General features: G+C 40.2%; 2 protein-coding genes across 2 annotated transcripts; one reads left to right on the top strand and one right to left on the bottom strand.

Annotated features, from left to right (window-relative positions):
- Nucleotides 1–607: 607 nt before the first annotated feature.
- bri3 (brain protein I3) lies at nt 608–8,507 on the bottom strand. Its single transcript, XM_058406928.1, has 3 exons — nt 7,907–8,507; nt 6,298–6,412; nt 608–1,998 (listed from the first exon to the last, which is right to left on the bottom strand). Exons 1-3 carry the CDS (start codon nt 8,073–8,075, stop codon nt 1,866–1,868), a joined length of 417 nt encoding a protein of 138 aa, XP_058262911.1. The 5' UTR covers nt 8,076–8,507; the 3' UTR covers nt 608–1,865.
- A 2,893-nt stretch (nt 8,508–11,400) lies between these two features.
- On the top strand, nt 11,401–27,562 carry tecpr1b (tectonin beta-propeller repeat containing 1b). Its single transcript, XM_058410033.1, has 25 exons — nt 11,401–11,527; nt 11,952–12,196; nt 12,282–12,467; nt 13,143–13,265; nt 14,305–14,427; nt 15,088–15,268; nt 15,383–15,480; nt 17,062–17,163; nt 19,051–19,181; nt 19,572–19,990; nt 20,278–20,384; nt 20,522–20,677; nt 20,971–21,120; nt 21,495–21,652; nt 21,881–22,008; nt 22,162–22,255; nt 22,333–22,429; nt 23,107–23,186; nt 23,271–23,327; nt 23,900–24,074; nt 24,834–24,969; nt 25,964–26,056; nt 26,168–26,274; nt 26,414–26,533; nt 27,310–27,562. Exons 2-25 carry the CDS (start codon nt 11,972–11,974, stop codon nt 27,427–27,429), a joined length of 3,366 nt encoding a protein of 1,121 aa, XP_058266016.1. The 5' UTR covers nt 11,401–11,527; nt 11,952–11,971; the 3' UTR covers nt 27,430–27,562.
- Nucleotides 27,563–27,857: the final 295 nt, after the last annotated feature.

Raw genomic sequence — 27,857 nt, 5'->3', positions numbered from 1 at the left:
GTTTTATGTTCCTTGTATCCAGCCCCTTATAATCTTGTAATCTGCAATCCACTAATTGGCTTTCACTTCTACGTATTCGGCCAGATGAAATGGAAGACCTGTAAAAAACCTAAGAGGTTTGATGAATAAAAGCCCAAAGTTCATTACAGAAACCTAGTGTTTTTACGTCTCTAAAACTGTGTGATTTAAGAAAGTTATCCCGAATAAAAAACACAGTTATCCAGAATAAGACACAGGCTAACACTAGGTGGTGCAAAAGCAGATCAGAAAAACTCAGTACATATTGCTCCAGTGTTTATTTTAAATATCCATGTTTAAGACTGTTGAAGCTCCAAGACTAGCTCTTGCATATCTAGCTGAAATCCTGGAGCGGCAGAAGCCGTCCTGAGAACATCACTCCGTTGAGACTGGCCTACGCTTTATCCAGGTGAATTTGAATTAGTGCTCCAGCATTATGAATAGATGTATTATTTAATTTCATGTACTTTATAATCTGTAGTAATCAGAAATGACTGTGTTGCGCTAAATAACGTATATTATGACGTGAACTGAAAAGTCCTACATATACAAATAAAGAATTTTATAAATCTACACAGGAAAAGACCAATGAATTTCTGCATATCTAGAAGTTTTATTTACATTATTGTTCATATAAAAAGAACTGATTATACATGCAGTGGTCTAAAGCAATTTCCCCTGATGTTTAATTACATGGTAAATAATGGCAGCAAGGGCGTTTTGTTTTATTCAATGGAAAAGAGGAAAAACTAGAAGACAATGGGACAGTTCTGATTGTCTTTCATTTGCATGAAAATGGTATTGTCTCAAGAGTTGAGTATGTATCCATTAGACATACTGGCTCATGTGAACAGATTCTTCTACCTGCAGATTCGCTCATCAATAAAGGTGTCGGGTTTAAGTTTAACATTTAAGAAATTAACAAATCATTTGGAACACTCCTATAATCCTATAATAAGTCCTCTAATCGGAATTTGGCTTCTGAAATTCAGCCGAGACTCTTCGGGGAAAAAGGTCGATCCGTTTTGAGCGAGATTATAAACACCTCAGAGTTACTAGCAGCACGGTGCTAGAGGGAATGAAGGCGCTTGGCATAAAAGTAATGATCAACGTACTGAAAACAGGCCTGCTGTGGAGAATGGAGAAGAAGTGGTTTGGTCTTCTAGAAGCCTGATCATGATTGAATCCTGATTGTGGTTTTAAAAGACTGGGTGTTGAGCATGTTTTTCTTCTTTGAATGAAGGCTGATGAGATTCCCAACCACACACACACAAAAAAAAAAACAAAGCGCCAGGCAGCGTAGATCCTCGTCTCGTACAAAAACAGGACAGGAAGTCCTCATAGGGACAGGAATTCTTAATCAATTAGAAGAAAAAGGTGATTTTATCATATGTAACCATGATTGGGATGTGATTAGGAGTTCACATGGTGATCATCATTTCTTAACTTCTTGTCTCTTTATGGTCTCCATTCTTCTGCGGTTCTAAATTGCGGCCGTTTTGCTGATTTAAAGGCACCGGTGAGTCGATGACACGATGTCTCGCTTACATGATTTAAAAAAAAGAAGGAAGGAAAGAAAGAAAGAAAGAAAGAAAGAAACACAAACGAACAGGTTGCTAGAGCATGTCAAAATACAAAATTTAAGCTGCTTTCTCATTTGCTAATAGTTTAAAGGAAAAAAGTAACTGAGAAACCGTATGGCAACTTGCTATTATAAATTGATATATAATAGTATGCATGATTTGCATTTTTAAACTGATATGTAAAACATGGATTTAAAAAGGAAAAGAAAGAGAACCCAGGCGATGGTCAAATGGGCCGCAAGACGTGGCTGTGGTTTGGTCCGTCTAGCCAAAAGTGGCTCCGCAGTTAGGACACCTCCTCTGCCGCAGGGCCAAACAGAAGAGAATTCCCAGCGGGAAGAAGAAAATAGCACACATGATCCCCAAACAGGTGAAGTCCTCCTCCAGCACACCCACCCTGCAAACAAGAGCACAATCCTGTCATTAACCTCAACTCTCTTCTCTGTTTTTGTCTCTTTTAGAAATGATGTAGTGACGTGTTGTGACTAACTGTTCTGTTCAGGAATCCATCAGTGATCAGGTCCTGACTTTCTCTCTTTCTATCCTGATAAAATGTACTTGATATACAGTTGTTCTATCAGTAGAGCTGGCTGCATGAGCCTTCATATACACAGTTTTATATCAAAAGCCGTTATTTATTTGGTACATATTCCAGTTTGTTAGGAAAATGGAGTCAGTCAAATGGTACCCTGGAGCAGGGGCCTTGCTCAACCCTGCCTTAATTAACATGAACTCATTTTATTAAGATACAGTTTCTACACTATATTTCCAAAAGTTTTGGGACACCTGCCTTTACATGCACATGTACATGCACATGCACATTTAATATGGAGTTGGTCCACCCTTTGCAGCTATAACAGCTTCAACTCTTCTGGGAAGGCTTTCCACAAGGAGTGTGATTATGGGGAATTTCTGACCATTCCTCTGGAAGCGCAATTGTAAGGTCAGGCACTGATGATGGACGAGAAGGCCTGGCTCACAGTTTCCGCTCTAATTCATCCCAAAGGTGTTCTATCAGGTTGAGATCAGGACTCTGTGCAGGACAGTCAAGTTCCTCCACACCAAACTCACTCATCCATGTCTTTATGGACCTTGCTTTGTGCACTGGTGTACAGTCATGTTGGAACAGGAAGGGGTCATCCCCAAACTGTTCCCACAAAGTTGGGAGCATGAAATTGTCCAAAATGTCTTGGTATGCTGAAGCATTAAGAGTCCCTTTCACTGGAACTAAGGGGCCGAGACCCAACCCCTGAAAAACAACACCTGAATTCAATGATCTGGAGGGGTGTCCCAAAACCTTTGGCAATATATATTAATCTAAATAAGTTGTGTTTTGATTTTTTTTTTAACAAAATATAGAATCCATGACATGCTGAAAAGTCTTCAATAATGAGCCATTTTATTTCACATTTAAGGAAGGCAACTCCAGCATCTGTGCTTTGCAAAATCAGTAGATTTTCCTCCAAAGTATTCATCCTCCATCATATGACAAGCTGTAATGTTTTTAGGAAATGAAAAAAAGAACTAACTTCCACAGCTTTAAATGTCATTATAAAAAGGTTACACTGCATGATGACACCTTTTTTTTTTTTTCAAGGAATGTACGAGGAATAAAACACGTAAGAGGCATGCTGTTCTAGGAAAATCAACTTCTGCACAGTGCTGATCATTTTCCATTATCTTATCAGCATGCCCTTGTCATGTTTTATTCTAGACCCAGACAGCATCTTGACTAAATATCAGACAGGTAGAGGAAAATGTAGATTCATTTTATCTGCTGGAAAAGACATAGTTAGGTCACACAGTAAAGTGCAAAAGTTTGTATACCCTTAGAACAAAATAAAGACAATGAAATGCATTCTATACCAATAACACCTTTATTACATTCCACACACGTTCCTGTATCAACACCGAACAAAACAAACAGCGTTTAAGATACGAACGGTGAAAAAAGAATCAGTTCAAATGGTTTCACCTCCCATTCTTCCCAGAGAGACCGATTAAAAAAGAAACGCAAGAAGGTCTCTGATAAAACTGGATGCTGCTTCTTTGTTGTGGAGAACTTCTTTATCTATGCAGCATTGAAAAGCTGACATTGTTGGAATATTGAACTCACCTTGAATTCCTCCATGTTTATGTAATGTTTCACCTTTATGTACAGCAGGACTATATAAAGAAACTATATTTAACATGCGTGCTCTCAGAATTGTACGCTATTGTTGAACCAAGGTCTAGCACATCTTCAGTACACACAGACTATCTGAAATCATCCGCTGAAATCTCCTTTTAAAATGCCATTCTTTGGACGTTTGAGGCCTTCCCCACAGATAAGTTTCATTTATTCAGAGCTTATTTTGGCGATATACTGTGTGGAGAATCTAACTATCCATTAGGGCTGCACAATATGGACAGAAATATCACGTAGTGAGTATAAGTGAGTGGCGAAGATGTTATTCAACAGCGCTTAGACCTTAATATGCTTTGAAATAATTAGGTGAGCCAAGGATGTACAATAATTAAATAAATTTCACCTTTTGTTTTCTCCCTACATTTGTTTTATAGTACATTCTCCTACTGAGTACTTCTGCACCACATGTATATTTCTTTTGACAGGATCGGTTTCACCTGCTGAGGTAATATAAGCTTTTACAGATGGATCTACTGGACCTTATTCCCATAGCATTTAACATTTTCTAAAAAAGAAAAAACTACAGAGTCAGGTTCATCAGTAAATATGGCTAAGAATCATCAACTTCATCGAATTTGTCTGACCTGGCAATAACCAGCCACAGACGTTTTCCCTTAACCCCCTGACAAACGCGTGATTAGTCACAAGTGTTTCGAGCGTAACCTTAAATCATTTGTAAAAAGCCAGGATCCGGTGAACTTTCGATATTTTGTGTGTGAGTAATATATATTACTTCCAAAGGTTAATGTGTTGCAATTTTCAAAAGTTTGCTTTGTCACTGGAACCAAGAACTGTGTAAATCCAGGAGTGCAGAGACCTGTAATATCCTGAACCTTGTGGCCAGAAATGCATCACACACACTGTAGCTGTGTCATGTGTTATTCCCTCCACCCCTGACAAAACAGCTCATGATGACATCCACAGTGTCGGGGTTAAAAAAAAATCTGCATCTAAACCTGTCTGTAATGCGAAAAGGAAGTGTTTTGTACACACTTTCCCAGTGTGTATGGGATGTCTGAACTTCCCAGTACAGTGCAGACTGTGATGAAACAATATGACTCAGATCAAGTCAACTTCCTGATTAGCAGACCAGGCCAGGACTCGAACCTTCTGCAAGGAGAAGGCAGAACAAATTCGCTTTACCTCCAGTGTGTCTTTACTCTCAGTTCATTAGAAAGAAACAGAAACATTAGAAAGAAACAGATAAAAATCAATGAAAGGAATCTGATCCAACAGGCTAATTAAATGGACTACTATTAATACACACAAGGATAAAGCCTCACCTTACGCTATTACATAAATTTAGTGTTGTTAAATTAACTCAAAATCCAATTATATGACCATATCGCTATGGGAGATTAAAAAAGGTAACATGCGGGAAAGTCTCTCCTGCTTTAATATTTTCAACTAAAATCTGTATTGTCTGGAAAGGGCTTTTGATTACAACAAACTTTACTCGCTTTGAGCTGATTTGTTTTGGACAAGACCTTCTTTCACCCATGACTTTGCTGATTTACAAAGGAAAAAAAAATAAAACAAACTCACGGCATGACCAGCAGCTTTACTGGACTTTCCCCTCAATCACATGAACAGAGAGGAACTTTAAAATCTTGGTGTTAGCTGTTATATGTCACCTTTTTTTATTTTGTGAGGTTTCATATTCTGTAAAGAAAATTTATTGGTTGCCTTTTCTTTTTTTTTTTATTTTAAGAATATTTGTTCCCAAATCTTCCAAAGACCCGAAGGTCAGTGTGTGTGTTGAAAAACTGTTGATTTTATTTAAAGGCTGACAGGAAATTGAGCCAACGGAAACCACAATGGTCATACCCGCAGTCACAATGCAGCTGAAACAGGTTCCCTTATCTCATCATATGAACACAGAGAGAAATGTTAGCAGCGGGGAACTAAAATTGGAGAACTGAAGAATCAGTAGACTAAGCAAGAAGAATCTAAGCAGTTTAAGGAGAGAGGACAGAAACATTCCAGTCACATTTTTCTCTTCTTTTTGTATCCTTGAACTTGAAGTAACATCATCATACAGGGAGACTTAATGCAAGAGGGAGCATATAGATTAGATTAGATGAGCCCCAAGGGAGCTCATTAGCATGTCCCATATTCACATGAAAAGTATGTGGAGTGAGACCCCAAGCCATGTAAAGGTTGGTTCCTCCAAATGATGTCCAAGTGGACAAGATAACATGTAGGCTCAGGTTTTCTATAACAGTATGAAGCGGGTAGATCCAGGTATCTTCAAAAGTGCTTGATTTGTTGAGCAGAATTGTTGGGATTAAAGTTTGGACAGAAAACATGACTTCCAGGATGAGCTAATGACCACAAGACACTTTAGCCTAAATCACTCACTGACCAGTTTCATCCACTTTGTTCAAGAATATTGGGAGCTTCCATTTTCTATCATGCAACTCTGAAATGCACATGTTCACAAGCTGCCTACAATTTTCTGCTTTGTCGTAACAAAGCAAACTTATACATCAAGTTGAGTTTACTCACCTGCAGGCTGGACATCCTCCTACCACCACCACTGAGGGCTGAATGATGGTGTATGTGCTGGGACAGTTTGCTGGAGTCCCTGTGGCTGCAGCCAGGCCAGGAGCTGCTGGGTGACCTGTGGGGAAAGAATAATAATAATAATAATAAATAAATCAAAGCTATAATTAATCAGAAAATCTGAACTCTTACGTTTCAGTGACTGGTTTAACAAGGACAAGGTGTGTTTTTATTTTGTAAGTTTCAGGTTTTGTTATTTAGCAACAACTTCCTGATTCTTACTTTGCCAAGTGACCTTTAAACTGTGGAGAGTACAAAACCACAGAACTCTCCAGAGAGGAAAACATGTTGCCAAGTTCGTAACAATCAGTGCAGGCCTTTTTTTTTTTTTTAAATCAGTTGAAAATAAATGCCTTGTACTTAATAATAATAATTTTTTTAAAAAATTAGGGATTGCTGATATTAGATCTAAATGAAAGTGAAACGTACAACATATTCAAAGTAGCAGACTTCCTGTTCGGCTGCTGATCGGCCTGACAGGATGATGGTATTTCCTGAATTTACTGTGTGCTTGGAAACTTCAACTCGGTTAATATTAGCTACTGCTTAGGAGAAATTCTAAATGCTAATTTGCTTTAGAACCAGCCTTGGAGGTCAGCTTGATTCACATTTAGTACTAATCTTTCAGGAAGGGGAGCAATCTCTGAAAAAGGCAGCAGCCAGCTTGATGATCAGCCGACCGTGACCTCTATAGTTCTGAATAGATGATGGATGTTGCTTATATCCAGGTCAACACTGAACCCAGTCCCACCTTACTGCCAAGTTCACTGTTTAGCTACATTATTATTACAGGTCAATTAACTAATTGCCTATCTGTACAGCTTTATTCTTGGCCTGTTTGCTAAAATATTTGCTCACAATCACAGTAACACTTATTCCAACAAACATGTTTATTAGTAGTTTGAGTGAATGAGTAGAAAGTGGAGCTTGTTAAACTAAAGCGACAGAGAGAGCTAGTGCACATTTACAAGTGTGTTGTGAGTACGCTGTTGACCAGCAGAAGAACAGAGACAGAAGGAAACACATTTACTAAGGTTTACACCGACCAGGCATAATATTATGACCACCTGCCTAATATTGTGTTGGTCCCCCTGTTTTGCTGCCAAAACAGCCCTGACCCATCGTGTACTGTGATTGTGTATTCTGACACCTTTCTATCAGAACCAGCATTAACTTCTTCAGCAATTTGAGCAACAGTAGCTCGTTTGTTGGATCGGATCACACGGGCCAGCCTTCACTCCCCACGTCCATCAATGAGCCTTGGTCACCCATGACCCTGTCACTGGTTCACCACTGTTCCTTCTTTGGATCACTTTTGATGGATACTGACCACTGCAGACCGGGAACACCCCACAAGAGCTGCAGTTTTGGAAATGCTCTGATCCGGTCGTCTAGCCATCACAATTTGAACCCTTGTCAAACTCCCTCATATCCTTACACTTGCCCATTTTTCCTGCTTCTAACACATCAACTTTGAGGACAAAGTGTTCACTTGCTGCCTCTAATATATCTGACCCACTAACAGGTGCCATGATGAGGAGATAAGGCTCACCTTGTGCAGCGGGGAAGGGGTATGGTGGAGGAGGTGATGGAAAGGCTGCAGGTGCGGGAGTGGGTTGCGGGATCGCTCCATACCCCGGCTGCGGCTGCTGGTAATTATAAGCCCCGGGGACGCTGTTGTACGCCGGGGGTCTGTCTTGAAGAAGAGGTTTATTATCCATATTCGACGGAATGATGTGTGCTCTTTACAGGAAAAAAGAATTATCAATGCTATATTTATACTTATATCTATATTTTTATAGTCACGCGTTTACTAAAAAGATTCTTTCAGTTCTTTCACTATTGGTCAAGATGTCCCGCGACGCTTAGCGACCAAAACAAAAGCAAACACGACGAAGAGAACTGCAACTTGACTTCACCGCCCGCCTCCTCCTCCTCCATGCGCCAACTTTGTCCCCGAGTGATCCACGCTGCTAAAAGCGCCCTCAAAGCTCACACTCGAGGAAAGGAATGGTAGCTAAGAAATATTTACACGTTAAAAGACGCCATAACCAGTCCGAAATAAGATCTCTTTGCGCTCGGGAGCAGATCGACGGCAGTTAAAACGCGGTGCCCTGGTTATCTGTTCTGTCACAAGACAGCAGTCATGTGATGAAGTGGGATCGAGGCGATTCTTAAAGGGACACGATCCTTTTTCACGCCGCAGACAGGCAGTGTTGCCAGATCCGTGTGTTACGTGAAGGACAGGGATCGTGAACGAACCGGCGCTTTTGCTCGAATCTTTGAATCAAACGAATCGTTCTCGTTCACTTCCATGTACTGAGTCGTGCCTTTAAAGCACGTGACTGATTGGGCAGCTGATTTATTTTAGGTTGTGAAGGAGCATCTCATTGGTTGGACCTGTTGAAAAAGAACATAGATCTCTTGGAACTGATCGAAATGAACGAACGAGAGCCATTCAGACTGGGTGTGAGTCTTTCTGGTTCTGTAAGAGGAGAAGAGGGCTGGAGCTAGAAAAGCTATGAAGAGAATGCAGCTCATGAGCACTGGAGAGGTTTTATAGCTGTGCACGAAGTATAATCACAGCTTATGACTAGATAATGATCTTACACAATAAAAATGCCATGAAACTGAAAACTGATTACTTTATTTATTTATTTTTGTCGACAGCTGACCAAATCTGGGGAAATAGAATAGATTTGCTATTGTCATTTGAGGTGAAAATGGTTACTGAAAACCTTTCACATTTTATAACAACCATAGTTATATAACAAAGATAACGAATCTGAGTGAATCGTTTTGGTGAACCGAATCTAAAGATTCGAGTCACTTGAAAGAATCAAAATGACCATTACTAGAGAACACAACACACAGCAGATGTGCTCATATATAAAAATAATCCACGGCTGATGGTACTTCCATCTTTCTCTTATACAAATTTGGGGCAGTGGTGGCTCAGGTGGTTGAGGCTCTGGGTCATTGACCGGAGGATCAGGGTTTGGGCTGCCAGGCTGCCATCATTGGGCCCTTGAGCAGGGCACCCAGCCCACCATGCTCCAGGGGCGCTGTGGTGTGGCTGACCCTGTGCTCTGACCCCAGAACCCCCAGAGATGGATATGCAAAGAATGAATTTCACTGTGCAGTAATGTGTATGTGACAATAACTGTATAATAACATGAACATTCTTTACTAGATAAAACATTATAATTGAATTACATTATAACTTATAATACAGTGTTATAATACAAGCACATCAGGGCATGGGTGATGCAGCAGGATGCAAAATAATAAATAGGGTGGTGTGAAGTTTTCCAATAGCAGCATGCCCTGAAATGCTTGTATTTGCTGTGTGTTGTTCTCCAGTATTGGTCATTTTGATTCATCCAAGTAACTTGACTCTTCTGTTCACCAAAAAGAATCACTCAGCTTCAATATCTTTGTTATATAACTACGGTTGTTATAAAATGTGCTGAGCCTTGAAAAGTTTTCATTAACCATTTTCACCTCAAATGACAATGACAGGTCTATTACATTTTCCACAGATTGTGGAAACTGATTAATTAATTAATTGAAATGAATTGATGTTAGTAAGACATATAAGGGAAATTGTCATGTTACTAAGAAACTAAAACAAAGCCCTCATTTAAGTGGCAAGAAAAATCTCCTGATTCCACCAAAAACACCATCAGTTACAAACATCACAGAATCAGACCCTGTACACAGCCTGTTTCAGCTTCTCCCTTCAGGCAGTACTGCTGATTGCCTAGTGCTAAAACATCCAGACAGTTAATTCCCCTGGCTGACACACATATGAACACTTACTCTAGTCTTGGACCTTAATGCTTTCCTCAGGATCACTTATCCTGTGCTGTGCAACACTTGAGCAATATAGTAAACTCTTGAGCAATATAGTAGCAACAACTTAACTATATATATATTGCTACTGTTGCAATTTGAGCAACAGTAGCTCGCCTGTTGGATCAGATCACACGGGCCAGCCTTCACTCCCCACGTGCATGAATGAGCCTTGACCATCCATGACCCTGTCGCCAGTTCACCACTGTTCCTTCCTTGGACCTCTTTTGATAGATACTGCAGACCGGGAACACCTCACAAGACCTGCAGTTTTGGAGATGCTCTGATCCAGTCGTCTAGCCATCACAATTTGGCCCTTCGTCAAACTCGCTCAAATCCTTACACTTGCCCATTTTTCCTGCTTCTAACACATCAACTTTGAGGACAAAATGTTCACTTGCTGCCTCTAATATATCCCACCCACTAACAGGTGCCATGATGAGATCATCAGTGTTATTCACTTCACCTGTCAGTGCTCATAATGTTATGCCTGATCAGTGTATAGAAGCGCTCATGTCCAAGAAATTAATTCTGTTTCTGATTTTAAAATGTAAAAGATCTGCAACACAAGTACCTGTGTTTCTACAGAACGTGATTAGCAGACAGAGATGCTGCTGTAGAAAACTATGACCAATCAGAATTCAACAGTACAGTATTATCAAAATATATGGTAAAATTACGACAAATTTAGTAGTATTGATGATAGAGTACAGTGTTTGTCTGAAGCATATTGGTCTGTGCATTTCAATGTCCATCACGCAGGCCTGGCAACCTTTTGGCCAGGTACATGGGGTCAGCAGGTCCTCTAACCAACCCGGATTTATGCGTTTGACCCGATACATTTAATTCATTTTTTTAAATCGTAAAATTAATTAAGCCACTAATATTTTGTCCTAGAAACTACACGTCAGATCAACAAACAGCTTATTTCTATCCACACGTCATTCAGTTCATTTTGTAGCCTAATAATAATAATAATTCGGATTAAAGGTAATGTACGTCACAAAAAGCAGGACAGTAAATTATCGCTCTTGAGTCTGAATAATTAATTCGGTGACAAATGAATAATTAACATTCCTAAAGCTATAACAGCAACGGAAAAAAACCCATACGAGCCCTCATGACCGTCCAATCACACGGCGGAATTTTCCAGCTTTCCTGCTTGTTAACCAATCAGAATTCAGCTCCCGCCTTTTCCTGTTGTCGGGCTCTGGGTCCGTTATAATATTCCCCTGGAATAAGAGTAAAGTGATGGCGCTGTAATTGAGAAGGAGCTGTGGATGCTGGAGCCCTGCAGACTCGCTCACTGTTATAAAGTGTAAGTTTCTTTATGGCAGTCTTTACACAACAAGCTTTATTTTGTGTTCTGGGGCTCAGCCGGCATCATTTAAGGTATTTAGACCGTCGTGTGCGTTATAACGGTATAGTAAATTAAACATGAGTATCAGCTTTATGTGAACGATGCCCTTTAGTAAACCATGGGCTCTGTATTATTTACAAGTTAACTGAAGCCGAATGTTGCTGTTTTCTTCACACGACACTCTTAGACATGGAAACATCACAACATAAATTTAGATAAGTTAAATATTTAATTAGTAAAATGGTTTAGAAATGTAGTTATAAAATAACTCAGGTGAATGATATAAATAAGCTTAGATAATAAAGCAACATATTTACTGGGGTTAAGGTAAGAGTAGATTTAGATGATAAGTGTGTGTGTGTGTGTGTGTGTGTGACCTCAGGTTGGCTAGCTCTCTCCGCCATGCCGCGCTCGGTGTTTTGGGCTGTAGATGTGTACGGGAAGGTGTACAGCCTGTGTACCACCAGGGGGCGCTGGCAGCAATGCACGGAGAATCAGCTGGAGCTGAAACGCGTAACTGCTGCGGATATGTGCTGCTGGGCCATCGGCTTTGACCAACAGGTTTACCTCAATGTGATCCCCAGTGACGTAATCATACGTCATCAGGAGGAAACGTATGAGAACCAGGTAAATGGCAGTACTCTAGACAGCGTAGTCTAGTTTATTCAACATAACATCACACCTGTGCTTGTTGTGGATGAATGTCTTGCAGAGATGGAACCCAGTAGACGGATACACGGACACACTCCTGCCCACAGATCGCTGGCCGTGGACTGACGAGTTTGGCATGAAACCACAGCCACTGCACAGCTTTGACCTGCCGTCTGACAACTGGGAATGGGAAGGAGACTGGTACGTGGATGATGAAAGCTGCGGCAGAGAGTCCACATCTACCGGGGTGAGTGGTAAAATAAATCCATAAAAACGTGACTGATAATGAAAGACAGGACACATAGAAGATAGTTGCATAGAAGATACAACTATACTGTCTACGAAATAATAAGAACTGTACAGATTGGTACAAACTTCAATAAAACAACACTGACACTTAATTTCCGGTGACCCTTTTGGCATAACTATATTTCAACTATTCAGATATTAAGCACATATGTACAGATATGTCACATAAGACAAACATGTACATTTATTGAACATAGTATTCATTTACGAATAATTGAGTTTGAGTTTTATTCTCAAATTTATACTGGATTAAAAGACTCAATCCATTCAATCGCAGGTTCCAGGACACTACATAGCCTTAAACCACTGCCTTTAATGTGAAAATTATGCTACGTCCTTTAGTTCCAGTATTTATAGGCATATATCTGGGGGTGTATGCACAGACACTATGTACAAGGAACGTAAAATGATATAAATATATATTAAAAGCAAGCAACTTATAGCAAGCAACTATAAGCAATAGAAATAACAAACAAATATCAACTAATAGCAAAATTCATCAAAGGCCCAAAAAAACACTTCATCAAAGCTCCACCCAGATGTTGAAGTAAAGTGTCTGGTTTTTTGTTTTTTTAGAAATGTACTTTAACAACAATGCTGATTGCTCCTGCAGGGCTGGGAATATGCTGTGGACTTCCCTACCACCTTCAGTAAAGAGAAGAAGTGGAACTCGTGTGTCCGGCGCAGACGATGGCTTCGTTACAGGAGATATAAAGCACTTGGGCTATGGGCCAAGGTATCGTCAGGGGTATCTGGTCATCACAGTGAATTAGGGCTAATAAGGAGGGAATTACAAACATTTAAAGCTTAATTTCAGAAATACATGAGACTATACGCTATACACATGAGCATAGAGAAGTGCTTTACAATGAGATCTTTAGGTTAAATGATATCTGTAGAATTACAGCTTTGTTAGTGACTGGTTAAGAAGGGCATTATTCAGAGAATCAACCAAGAGGCCAAGGATAATTCTTAGCATGATGCTACCACCTCCATGCTTTGCTGTGGGTATGATGTTGTCAGGGTGATGAGCAAAATTGGCTTTGTCCCAAGGCTACACAGTTTTATTTTGGACATTTTTTAACATGCTTTTTAGGTCTTTTGGCAAACCTCAAATGGGATTTCATATCGCTTGCCACTTTTCAGAAAAGCCCAGCCTTGTGTAGTATCTCAGCTGTGGTTATTCTGTGAGAAACTTCTCCCATGTGACTTCTCCGAATTTCTCCAGCTGCTGCATACTCTTGGTCTCTTTGAGTGATTTTCTAAATCAGGGGTGTCAAATCTTATCCACAAAGGCAACCCCTGTTCTAAATAATGCGCTCCTCACCCGTTCACCGACTTTTTATTAGACAGCCTGCTCTGGCAGGTTTGCGTCATTCTTTTCATTTTTTAATTATTGATTTAATGCTGCTCTATAGTAATTTCAAAGTTTGGGGTATTTTTTTTTTTATAATACAACTTTGTCTGACACCTTTACAGAACTTTGTGCTTGATAGCTACTTCATAATATTGTTATGTAAATTTGGTAACAAACTGCCGTTCAGAAACAGATGCATTTACATTGAAACCTCATGACACTTTTAGCTGCAAACAGCTGGACTCTGGTAGCACAGCAGGGGTGAATTCATGATTCATCACATATAATCCCATTTACACCCATTCCAGTTCCAGATTATGGAAACATACATGGGTAGTGAATTCTTATGCAGGCCACTGTACAGTTCCAAATTGAAATGAAGTGTTTATTTAAAATGGATGTGTGTGTGTTGGTGTAGGTGCCTTTAGACAGGGGCCGACCTCCTCCAGAGCCCTTCACTGATATTAGCTGTGGAGGCTGGGACATGGGAGACAGACCAGAGAAACCCATCTCCCTATGGGCCGTATCTCAGCAAGGAACGGTAGGGCCTCTGAGTGACCTGGAGAACTGGTGCTAAAAAATGAACTAATATTATTACTGGGCTTGGAAAAGGATGCAGTACATATACCTTAATTCAGTCCAAAAGTTTGTTTAACCACAAACGTTGTTTAATTATCATGCAGGTTAAATGGTTAAATAGTGTAGGTTGAGATATTAGTAGTGAAACAAAACTGACATGAGTGCAAAAATTTTTTAAATGTTGATCTCTTATAATGTCTATAGCCACCTTTTACTTTTATTTCTGATTTCAATACTTTTCCATTTTTTAACTTATTTTCAGTGAATTAATTATTTTCCAGTGAACATATAATTTATAGACATTACAGACATTTTTTTTAATAATCTCTGCAAAATTACACTGACAAGTATTTTTGTGTTGATTTTCTTCAAGAATTTAATATTAAATATTATATATTTAAGTATAGTTAAGTTGTACAACTGACATTTTTTCTGTCACAAAGAATGTGGGAGGAGTTCACTACTATGTAAAAAAATATAAATAAGGCACATTTTTGTCCACTAGAGGTCAGTGCAACTCTGATGTTTTGTGGGATTAAGTATTTCAGAATCCTCTTTAAAATAATATGAGACAGCAAGAATGTAAAGAATGTACATTTTTGTGTCTGTGCCCTGTGCCCAGGTGTGGTTCCGTTCAGGCATTCATCAGCAGAATCCAGAAGGGACAGTCTGGGAAAACATCCCAATCCCTGACTCCACTGAAGTGGCTCAGATAAGCGCTGGTCCAGGAGACCTGCTGTGGGCCGTGCTGTGGGACGGACAGCTTCTCGTCAGGACAGGCATCCATAAGAACTGCCCAAAAGGTTAGTTATTCATGCTGTGCGTGGTTTTCACTTCATAATGTAGGTCAAAGAAAGAACACACTGTTACTGCTGCATCAGTGATTTCACACAGTTTCTGGACTTTGCTCTGTCCAGGTACATCATGGGTGACGGTGGATCCTCCAAGTAATACCAAAGCTGCCCATGTAGCAGTGGGGGTCAGTGTGGTCTGGGCAATCACCAAGGACAAGAAAGTAAGATTTGTTAAACTTATTAAGCTGTATTTGGGAACAGTGAACTGTTCCAAGTTTTACTTTATACATATACATTAGAGTTTACTTGGCCTATTGGTCAGCGAAAACACAAACGTACACAAAAGTTACTACATTCATACTTTACAGATAAAGGACAAGTTTTCAGTGTCTAAGTTAAGTAGCCTTTATTTGTCACATATACATTACTGCACAGTGAAATTCTTTCTTCGTATACCCCATCCTTGGGGGTTGGACTCAAGGGCCCATTGGTGGCAGCTTGAACCTTGATCTTCCGGTCAACAACCCAGAGCCTTAACCACTTGAGCTACCACCACCAGTTTATATTCTTTTAGTGTTAAAATGTAATCCAAAAGTATGAGACCACTTCAAAGAACGCACAATTTCTTCTATCAGTTATTTTAGTTACACTAAAATAATTTTGCCGAAAAAATACATAAAGAAGCAGCAAGACCTATGCACTGCATAAATAACCATAAAAATACACTCTGGCCTGCAATATATGGGATATGTAGGGTACATGTTCAGTGTATACTACTGCTGCATACTGCTTTATATTATTCCATGTATTGCACAGCTACATACTATACATACATTAGGGGCAGTGGTGGCTTAAGTGGTTAATGCTCTGGGTCGTTGACCGGAAGATTGGGGGTTCAAGTCCCAAGTTGCTACTGTTGGGCCCCTGAGCAAGGCCCTTAACCCTCTCTGCTCGAGGGGTGCTGTATCATGGCTGACCTTATGATCTGACCCCAACCTCCAAGGCTGGGATACGCAAAGAAAGAATTTCACTGTGCTGTAATGTATATGTGACAAATAAAGGCTATTTCTACCCAAGAAATAAGTCATTTTGAATTTAAAATAAGTTGTATCAGGAGTTCATTTTATAATACAGCACTAGTGCACTAGTAATAATAGCTAAATTACTGCTACTGTATTAAACTGAAGAGTTCCTTTTCTGGTAAGTTGAGACAAGGTGATTTGGAATTCTTTAAGACTGTTAACAGGCTATGTTGACTAAAGACAGCTGTGGAATGACACAAGAGTCACAAAACTCTTCTAAAACAGCTATAAACAGTCTTTTGCTCACTTTCTCTTAAGTCATTAAGTCTCTTAAGTCATTAAAACCAAACGAATACAGTTTGTTACCAACAAATTACAGTCTTCTCTTTAGTGAAGGCTTATCCATGGCAGTGTTGAGTGTTACAAAGTGCTGATAAAACCGCTAAATAAACATCTTCTCACAGACATCTTCACATCAATGATTAAAACTTTGTTCCTTGTTATATAATAGAGAGTTTCTCTGTGCTATTATTCTGTGTAAGAGCTGTGCTGTTGTAGATTATAGAGTTGTGCTATAATCATAAATATCTCATTTCCAATAAATATCCAATCTCCACATAGGGTGTGTGTGTAATATTCAGATGTATTGCAATAACACTGATATTATTATTAACACTGTTTATAGTGTAATGATTAAGGATTAATGACATGGTCTATTTTGGATAAATGATCAAGATTTTTTAAACCTATTCAAACAAAATGAGTACATGTGCATCATAGGTATGGTTCAGAAGAGGCGTGGACTCCCACAGTGCCACTGGCCTCAGCTGGATCAGTGTTGCTGGGGACATGACGATGATCAGTGTGGGGCCCAGTGACCAGGTGAGGCACAGTAGGGTGCTAGAAATAGTGCCGGGTAGAGGATGTTACAGTCAAGCTATTACATTTCTTTTGCTGTACTTCAGTGGCTTTACAGACACACAAGCATGCACTCAAGGTCAAAAGCACAGCTTATATGACTGGTACCTAGTCTCAGGTTTATGTGAGGGAGAGAAATTATACTGCACTCGGCATACACAAAATATATTATATTTTAGACTTAGAAAATAGTAAAGTCAAAAAAGATCATTTAATCAATATTTTAGTACTTTAGCTCTCTAATTTATAGAACACTGAAATGATTGGAACTTTGAATGAAAATAACTTTCTGGTATACAGAAAGACTTCTTTCTTATTTCCACCAAAAAAGACTTTCACATACTGAGATATTAGATATTAAACAATACGTGTGCTAGAAGATATTTTACCCTAAAGGTTACACTAGCGGTTCAGGCTTCTGCAAAACTTTGATTGGCTTATATTAAGCCATTATATGTTCTCATTATTTTATATATATAGTTTTACTCACCTCACCAGTGACTAGTACACAGATCATAAGGACACAGGAAGTCATCAGAGGTGCACAAGTTATCAGTTTATCAAACCATTGTACTGATAGTCAGCATCATGGGCGTTGTGTTGTCATTGTGTAGTGACTTTTTATTTTATTTTATTTAATGACTCTAAGTCTTTAAGCCATGTTGATGCAGGCTGTCTCATCAACTGGAACTGTCAAGAGAGGGGCAGGGGACAGGTCTAATTACACTAGCATTCTCACATGCAGAATTATGTGTCATTAGATCCTCTGACCAACATGTGCATACAGAGCATGTAACTCACACACGTACAGTCCAGACTTCCAGCTCACACCCTCCCGCTCTTCCTGCAAGAGTCACATTTCTCTGGGTGTCATTTTTGGGTAGAAGTGCTGGAACTACTGAGTCTCAGAGTAGTGCTTGTTAGCCATGCAAACCCCTCCTTGTCCGTGTCTACCGATCTCTGTCTCTCTCTCTCTGTCTGTCTGTCTGTAACTCAAACCCCATACTTGTCTGCTCTGCCTGCTGGACACAGTGTATCCCAGCCAAATATATACTCCTACTATACTCTCAAGCCTGGAAAGCCATATGGGAGCATATCTAATTTGGGTTTGGCTCTCATACCACCTGCTCATATTTCACATTTTATTCCCAGCAGCTTTGGCTACGGTCAGCGCTCACATACAGAGTTAATATCTTGCCTACTTTAATTTGGGTTAACTTGACAATATGTTGTGTGTGAGAGCTGAGACAGCAGGTAAAAATGCTGGATGAGAATTTGTGGTGATATATACAGTCTATGTTGTTGTATAATAACCACACCTTTCATAATCTACTTACATTTATGTTAAGACTCAAGGTTTGACTGTTGATATTTACACTGGATACCAAGCTGTGGCCTTGTGTACTTTGCCCTGGTAAATGTCCTTACTATTATCTGTCAGAAGAATATGTCCTGACCTGAATATCTGCTTTAGCTCTTGACTTTTATTGGTTACTGTGTGGTGCTTAATGATTATATAATTTGAGGCATCTCAGATCTCTGCTTCTGCTAGGAGATACTTTGCTCCAAAGGTTAGGTCAAAGCTCCAGACTCATTCTTAGTAGACCACAGCTTCTGCTGTAAAATAATTTAGTATTTAGCTCATGAAGAACTTGATAATTGGCTGATCCAGAACCAAAGACGTGGGCAATGACATGTCACATGCACCTGTGTGATAAGGGCATGTCAGATAATGATATAATAATGCATTATAATAATGTCATTTATAATCTGTTATATTCTTTTCTGAGTTAAATGTACAATGCTATTAGTGTTTCCTTTCAACAGTTATGCTGTTATCATACATTGCAGGTGTGGGGCATTGGCAGTGAGGACAGGAGACTTTATTTCCGCCATGGCGTGACCCCCACTGAGGTCACAGGACGGGCATGGGTTCCTGTGTCTGCCCAAGTGGATAACAGTCATACCACCAACAAGCCCAGGTAAGTGAAGCACACTTGAAATGATTTTTCCCCCTTCTTCCCACGGTGCTTTTCATCACCAGGAGATGGCACCATTTAGATACAATCAAACTACACATATGAGGCGTCCATCCCACTCCTGCTCATTCCTGAATGAATCCAAGCTACTCTGACAGTTACTACCATTGTGTACAATCTGGTTCAGTGAAGGTCTATATTAATTAACATAGCCAAATTTCTTTGCGAGTTTTGATCACTCCCTGCCCACATAAGAGTAAACAACCATTTTGCTGTGCCATGCAGGATTTCGGTCATGATGTACACCACACCTGTAAATATTCCCAGTATATTATTTATGGTGTTATATGGCTCTGATTCCCCCCCCCTCTCTCTGTCTCTTGTACTGCACAGCGATGTTTGCTTCATCAGTGCTCAAATTGCCGCACCTACCCAGGGTTCCGTGTTGGGCTGCGAAGACAATGCTAACAGTCTCAAAGTCACCAGTGACAGTGTTGTACCAGCCCTGTTGACAGCACACAGCACTCCTTTGCCTGAAACAGATCAAGATAAGGGAGAAGAGGCTGGTGTGCCTTGCCAGAATTCTGAGGTCCAATGCAGCCAACCAAAAGGCAGCGAGCTGCCATGGAGTAATGTGGATCTGGCGGAGATGAAAGTTCCCTCAGCCAGTGCGGCAGAGAAATCTGTGGCTGTGTACCCTATGGAGCTGGGAGAAACCATAAAGCAGGAGGAACGGCCACTATGGGCATGGATCACTGCAGGACAATGTGAGATAGATTCCAACACGAACGTCAGCTGGCTGGAGATGCCAGGTACATAATTAGCATAATATTTGCATATCGTAATTAGTATTGTGTGTTAGTCATGTATATGTTCCTTAAACCTCCCATTATTCATTATGAACTGTACTGTTTATAGATATTTGCTAGTTTCAGTCTGTATTTTGGCCCTGAAATAAGCTGTACCTGCTGAAGGAAACCTGCTCACCTCTGCCCTTTTTCCAAAAGTGCTATAATTTTGTAAACTGCAATAAGCAATTAAGATTTAAGACATAAACCTTCCTATTTTCTCTCTTTTCTTACTGGATCCTCTGTCCCAGATGAAGGGCCTCTGTCTGCCTCCATCACTCCTGCCCTTAGTGTCTCAGGTGCCCAGGGCCCGATGGCAGAGAGAACACAGCAAGAGAATGACAACACCATGGAGAGGGTACACACAGCACCCACACCTCTGATTTACATTTAAACATAGCAAATAAATGTAAATAGTTTTAAGGTATAGCTCTAATACATTCCCGTGGACTCTTGTGGTAAGCTGATGATTGTAAAGGTATTTGTGTGTACCAGTCTGTCTGTGTGAAAAAAGTGGCGATGTACTGGTGGAGGGATTGGCAGCCTCATCAGTTGGAGGAAGTGTGTGTGACCCTGGAGCAGGTCAGGGGTGGTGGAGCTCCCCATGATGACATCATCTACCTCTACTATACACACAACCAGGAAAAGATGGTGATCAGTACACAATCTGCTGCACACCGAACAAAACATGAACATGAAACATATCCATTTCACAAACATTTATGTATTCCAGCAAATGCCCGTTAGTAAGCAGGCTTTCAGTTCTTTTCTTGATCCTGGGAAAATTTTGCCTATGATAATTTCAGACATTTCATGTGCTATAAAGGCATTCTACTTAAAAACACTGGGGTATTTCTGTATGCACGAGTCCAGTATGTGTTATAATGCATGTGTGATCTATCAAACTAGCTCTAACCTTTTTACTCTCTGATTTCCTGTCTCAGTATCTGTATGCTGTGATGAGGGAAGTCACAGCTCTCGTTCCAGTACAATGGGAGTCGATGTACGCTCTGGCTATCTATACAGCTGAGAGGACAAGGCAGAGATGGCCTATTCTACTAACTACAGAGTCCCAGCAAGACATGGAGAGCTGGGTAATTCAACCACAATGCCAAATACTCACCCAGTGATGAGTAAACTGCAACTCAATAGTTCATTTTAAACGATTTATTCGTTCAGCAATTACAGCCCACACTGTTATCAAATGCGGGCCATATTGCTGCTGACGTAGTCATAAAGATCGCACTATGCTAATCCCAGGACTGTTAACCACAATGTGCTCACATCTTTCAACATAGTATTGCTTGACATTGTTGTAGACAGTTGTAAAGATCCAGGCAAAACACAAGGTTGTTTCAGTTCATGTGAAACCCAAACCCTGCCATAGTTGGAGTGAATAGCAAGTAATAAAAAAGTTATTATCTGGATGTGTGATGACATTAGTAAGATGTCTATGAATTTCCTGCAGCTGTCTCTGTTGAATGAGTCTTGTTGTGAGTCCAGAGATCTCCAGGGCCCTCCAACCAAACAAGCCTTGTGGGCTGTTACCACCAAAGGGGATATCATGGTGCATGAGCCTTCACCCTGCTTAGAAGCTCCTGCCCAGTATTTACCCTGTGAACAGATGTAAGCCCTGCAGTTATATTCCTATTCATTTTGTAGCCATCACTTGTTTTTTCTTGCTTTAAGAAGTTGCTTGCTGCACGTTCACATCATCACAGTGTCTCTCCTTGCATTACTTATTTGCATGAATTTTTATTATTTGTTTCCTAGTTAGCTGTCTTCTATGAACTTGCTTGGCATGGCATGATAGTGCTTGTGTATTTGTATGTATGTATGTGTATATGGGCTCAGGTTCTGGCGTCAGGTCCCTGGCCACCTGCTTTCGGTGGAGTCTAACAGTGTGGGTGTGGTTTGGGGCATCGGCTATGATCACACCGCCTGGGTCTACACAATCGGCCATGGTGAAAACCAAGCACAGGGTAAAACTTTATCATACACCAAGCCTGACAGTTAGAGCTACTATCCAGCCTTGCTTGTGCTTGCATCAGTGTGTTGCTTTTCATATTGGTGGCATGTTAAAAATGATCTGCACTACCGCTGTCCTAGTAACTTTTGATATTTTAAAACACCAGATAACAAAGCGGATCAGCGAACACTGACTGATATCAGGAACGTTTACATCTATGAGAACCAGCGCTGGAACCCTGTCACAGGATACACAAATAAGTAAGTCACACCCCACTACAGTGAATTTCTCAGCAGTCTCCTACTGCTGATTAACTTCTACCTCCTCGACTCCTCAGGGGTCTGCCTACGGACCGCTACATGTGGAGTGATGTCCTTGGACTGAAGGAGTGTACCAAGGAAAGCACCAAACCCCCCTCCCCAGAGTGGAAATGGGTTGGTCCACACATTGCATGTTGTTAATATCCTACAGCTGTTATTTCTCTCTCCTTCTTGTTGTGATATGATATACGAAATGTTAATGTAACTTTCAAATATCCACATTTCCACTCTTTTCTCTCTGTCCACAACATCTTTAGAGCATTTTTTAGAGAATGTTTCTCTGTACTGGGAGAAAAATTCGAAAGATCCTGTAATTGTCTTCAATTGCCTAAAGCATTGAGATCATTTTAGTACCAAAAATAGAACAAGAACTATATCAATTTCACCAAACCACTTTGCTGGTTTATAATGCATTTTAAAAAATATTAATGGTAAACTGAATTTACAAGGTGATTTTTTAATGTTAAGCCACAGACTTGCAAACAAGATACAGTTTAAATTAAGTCTCTGTTTAAAGCAATGCCTAAATTATTAAGCAGTGTTCACCCAGATGAGGATTTATTCCAATTTTCTCACCAATTCGATCTCAAAATCTCCAGACAACAGGGTGAATGATGTTTTTCTTTTGCACCACTTGGGAGACTTGGGAACATCTAAGAGAATTAGATAGGATCCGGTGAGTCTTGGCTGTTATTAGGTAGCGCTGTAATACCAGATCCAAATAGAAATGGAGCTTTAGCGTGTAGCTGGATTTTCAGCACTCATCTCATTTGTTATGTCTCTCTCTGCAGGTGACAGACTGGGTTATTGACTATAGCACTCCAGGAGGGACAGATAAAGAAGGCTGGCAATATGCTGCAGATTTCCCAGTGTAGGTCTTTTCCTATAAGCACACTATTTCCAATGAGCTGTAAAAGATTGCCTCACTGATATTTCATATGACACTTTTATACAGGACATTTCATGGTTATAAGACCATGAAGGACTTTGTTAGAAGAAGGCGTTGGGTCAGGTAAAGATTTCTGTAATATTTATAATTGTGTTTGTCTTTTTATAGGTGTAGGTCAAATGTGTTTCAAGACCGATAATAAGAGTAGAATTTGCAGTTTTGCCTTTCCAAAATTTTGCCCTGTGATAAATCTGGGTCGTGTCTGATTTTCAGCTTTCTGTTTACATTTTTCTGGGCCAGAAATTAGCTCTGCATCCAGCTGGAACAGGGCTGCTCAGTTCTGCTCCTTTTTGTAAATGGCAATTCATGAGGTATACATAGTTTTAACAAAATGTACTGGGGTCAGTTAGGGGGAAAGTGTGAGCCTTCTCTGAATTTTCACTGCAATTCACATCACAAACAGCAGAGGGCCTTGGAAATTACAGATTGCCTCTTTAATAGCCAAAAGATTTGTATTTGAAGTAAAATTTGTTTTTTTTAATTATTATTATTATTATTATTATTATTATTATTATTGTTGTTGTTTATTTATTATTATTATTATTATTATTATTATTATTATTATTATTATTATTAATTAAAAATGCCAAAAATTAGCCTGCTATTTCAGATGAGTGTATCATCATTCTCCACAGAAAATGTAAAATTACTATAACTGGATCCTGGCAGAAAGTCCCACCCATCCCTCTTATTGATGTCACCATCCTGCCATGTCTGGCCCAGACCAGCTTAGAGCAGGTTCCCGTGTGGGCCATCAGTGAGAAAGGAGACGTCCTGTGCCGTCTGGGAGTCACTGCAGAGAACCCAGCTGTGAGGGGACACACATCACACACACACACACACACACAATCATTAACATTCAAATCTGAACGAAAACTGTATTGAATAATGAAAGTATTCATTATTCACTGAAACTCACTGAAATTCATTTCTGTAGGCGAGTTAAACTTCTGCTCAGTGTGTGTGTGTGTGTGTATTGCCATAACGTAATGAGTGATCACCTGGATACAGATAATAAAAATCTTACATTTTAAATTTAGTAAATCATTTTACTTGATTTTACAGTCTCACTATAACAATTTTTGGTGTAGTCTGATTTTATGCCATCTGATTTCTTTTAGCATTTCATTGATTTATTTAATTTCATTTACCTGTATTCATAAAGCATTAATGTGACTGAAATTCTAACCTTAAAATGAATTTTAAAATCGTAGCTGTACAGTTTACACAAGTAGCAGAGTGTTGTGACGTAATAAGGAACTAGTAGACAGGGGTTTGCACCCACACAGCCAAAGCTGGTTCATCGTTTGCGTACAAATCACCTCGTTTTGCCGAATCCTGAGCAAGGGCAAATCTACCTCTATGCTCATCGACAGTATTGACTGTATGTGTGCATTGTCAGCAGTGATATTTCAGTGAAGACTGGGCTGTACTAAAGTATACCTGAGGGTCACCTCTCTCTACACAGTAACAGTAACTCTACAAAATCCATGTGTCCTACCTTTTCACTATATTATATATCATTATAAAGTGTGAAAGCTGCTCAGATTGAGTGTTTCTGTACTGTAGGGCAGCTCCTGGCTCCATGTGGGGACAGATCAGCCCTTTAAGTCCATATCCATTGGAGGAGGACACCAGGTGTGGGCAATCGCACGGGACGGAGCAGTCTTCTACCGTGGCTCAGTTTCAGCCCAAAACCCTGCAGGTGACATGCAGAGCAAGACCAGGGAATGACTTTTGTGTGTTGTATTAATAAGAATTGAATGGTTTGTATTTAAACAGAATATAAGTATATTAATTACCTCATTTGACATTGAATTTTTTCAGCATGACTAACAGGACACAACTGAGAGAAAGACTTTACTTGACTGAGTAGTTAAGGAGCCAACAATAGCAGCCCAATACCTTAGCCAATAAGCTAACACTGCTCCAGGGGCTGGTGGTGAGGGATCTACCTGTGTATGTGCCTTCAGTTGCTGTAGGAAGTACTGCAGGAGTATGTAGCTGATACTCAGAATGGTCCAGTCTCTCTAAGAGGTTGAAGGTATTGAATGTTGGGTGTCAGAATCAGTGACAGATTCTGGAGTGCTTTGCCTCCAATCCTGTTTGATAGGATAGCAAATTGCAGCCAAAGCTAGAGGTGTATCCGGTATAAAGAATGCAAGTTATTTACAGATATTGTCTTCTTGGCATCATCTTAATTGGACCTTCGACACAAATATTTTACTACTAAGTGCAAAACAGCTAGAAAAAGGGTAGGAAGTGCCCTTGAGTTGAAGGAAGAAATCTTGGAAGTGGATAAGAACCTAGGGCAGGAGTCGCTATTTAGTAGTTTTGTAGCTGCAGTGCATAAAATCATGCATGTACAGTTCAAGAGCATTATTTAACATTCACATGAGGGTGCTTCGAATCAGCCCAGTTTGTCTATAGCAGGGTAAAGATCTTGGCAACTAGTGGGAGCTCTATCCTAGTATCACTTTTTCTAAACTGAGATGAGCCAGTTGAGTTGTCCTGAGCATCTCCTAAGAGTCCCACTTGGTTGGCTTCAGGAATGTCCAGAGTTGTCTTGGGAACATCTTGCAGTCTCCCAGTAAGAGCTGAAATGTGTGGCCATTTTGGACTGAGTCAGAAGATAAGAGGAAGATAAGATCAGATAACATGAAGCTGATAAATAATGTGTATTTGACATTGTTTTCCAGGTGAATGCTGGTACCATATCCCCTCTCCTAACAGGCAGACTCTCAAACAGGTGTCTGTGGGCAGGACCTCTGTATTTGCTGTTGATGAAACCGGTGAGAACTAACACCAGTGCTAATAAAATTACTTCAAAAAAAAAGGTAGACTTTATTCAAGTACTGAAAATGGAGGTTGTCAGTGATGTGCGTCTGTGTGTTCTAACACAGGTAATCTATGGTATAGGCAGGGGCTGACCCCTAGTTATCCTCAAGGTTCTGCATGGGAGCTCATCTGTGGTAATGTGTGCAAAGTCTCAATTGGACCACTGGACCAGGTTTGAAACCTCTCACTTCTCATTAAAACCCAGTAACTTCAGTGGTGGTGGCCTGCAAAACATCATTTGGATTAAAAGAACTGTTGACCTAGCCTGGTGTTTCCCAGTGACTGACAGCCATGTGAATGATTTTCTTCAGATTTGGATAATCGCAGATAAGGTTCCAGGTCTTCCAACAGAGAGACCTGGCACTATATGCCACAGGCTGGGAGTGCGGCCCATGCAGCCTAAAGGCTTATCATGGGACTTTGGAATTGGCGTAAGTTATCATGTTGTTTATCATCACTTCCCATGGTGCCAAACCTATACTTGGACCACATTAGTTAGACTAAAGCAGATCTTTTCAGCCAGTGGGCCAAATATCAGTGTGTTAACTAGAGAGACAAATGAACTGATTAATTTTTGTTGTTTTTCCTTAGTCTTCGCACCCACCATTGAGCTCTGCCCTGTCATTAAGACAAATACCAACCAGGGAGGGTGAAGGCTAATGTACTTTCTCTGTAAAATAGCAATAGCACATCTCCCTCATTCATATGCATGAGCTCAGAGATACCCAAGATTGGCTAGTTAGTATGCCTTGAGAGTATCCTATCTACCAGTATTGCTCTCTTGGACGTCTGCGGCAACTTTAGGATTGAAAATCACAACCTTGGGATGAGAGCAGATAGTATTCTGTAGTACCTCTCAGGAGCCTTCCAGCTGCATGACTTAAATCAGTGTGTGTAATCACACTATTTGAATTGAATAACTATGGCTACATACATAGGTTTTACCACAATTTCTTCAATCACTTGTCAATTCTTAGCTTTCACCTTTCGACCAATAAGAATTCATCAGCATGGTGATAAAAGTACATTTATTTATTGAAGCCATTACATTTGAGATTTCCACCTACAGAAACCAAACCCTAACTAGCTTTATTACAATTACAGTTAAATTAGATAGGATATTATGGCTACATAGATGTCCCTGCACCCCACTTTCAGAAGCATGAGTGCAGATTAACAGTGGAGGTGTGCTTTTACGCTAATACAGGGAGGTTGGGAACACCTGTCAGTCAGAGGAAACTCCACCGAGCCCCAGCGCATCGTCCCTCCCAGCCCTCAGATCAGCAGGAATCAGGAGCAGGTGAATACCAGTGCTGCAGGGTATTAGACTCCTCACTAACCACTACTACTGCACTCACTCACACAGTCTCTCTCAGGCCTTTTCTGCTTCTGTGTTTGGATGTCTATGTTTTGTGTGTGTGTGTGTGTGTGTGTAAAACAAGGCTTCACCTTTTAACATATTTCTCACTCATTTTCAGTAACCAGTCTCTCGTGTGAATTCTGGGTGTCTGGCAGGAATACACTCTGGGTGGGACACCAGTCCATCATAGGGCACCGTGTGTGCAGTCTTTGGAGCAATGTAATCTTCCTTCTAGCACATTTTGGGAGGCGGGAGGAAACCAAAGGACCTGAAGGAAACTCAGAGAGAACATGCACAGAAACTAACCCAAACTTTTACTTAAAATGGTTTTACTTAAATTATTGCTCACTGCTGCTACTTATAAACCTTGACATCACTTCTGACTTTGTCTTTAA

The sequence above is a fragment of the Hemibagrus wyckioides genome, linkage group LG02, assembly GCF_019097595.1.
Source record: "Hemibagrus wyckioides isolate EC202008001 linkage group LG02, SWU_Hwy_1.0, whole genome shotgun sequence".
In the NCBI taxonomy this organism is placed as follows: Eukaryota; Metazoa; Chordata; class Actinopteri; order Siluriformes; family Bagridae; genus Hemibagrus; species Hemibagrus wyckioides.
The sequence above is the reverse complement of the archived record's forward strand: the minus strand, read 5'-3'. Positions and strand labels throughout refer to the sequence as shown.

Coding starts and splice junctions, on each gene's coding strand:
- bri3 (XM_058406928.1), bottom strand. CDS start 8,075: ATGGATAATAAACCTCTTCTTCAAGACAGACCCCCGGCGTACAACAGC. Junction 6,413..7,906: donor CCCCTTCCCCGCTGCACAAG/GTGAGCCTTATC, acceptor CTTTCCCCACAG/GTCACCCAGCAGCTCCTGGC. Junction 1,999..6,297: donor GGAGGATGTCCAGCCTGCAG/GTGAGTAAACTC, acceptor TCTTGTTTGCAG/GGTGGGTGTGCTGGAGGAGG.
- tecpr1b (XM_058410033.1), top strand. CDS start 11,972: ATGCCGCGCTCGGTGTTTTGGGCTGTAGATGTGTACGGGAAGGTGTAC. Junction 15,481..17,061: donor CAATCACCAAGGACAAGAAA/GTAAGATTTGTT, acceptor TGTGCATCATAG/GTATGGTTCAGAAGAGGCGT. Junction 24,970..25,963: donor TTCAGCCCAAAACCCTGCAG/GTGACATGCAGA, acceptor ATTGTTTTCCAG/GTGAATGCTGGTACCATATC.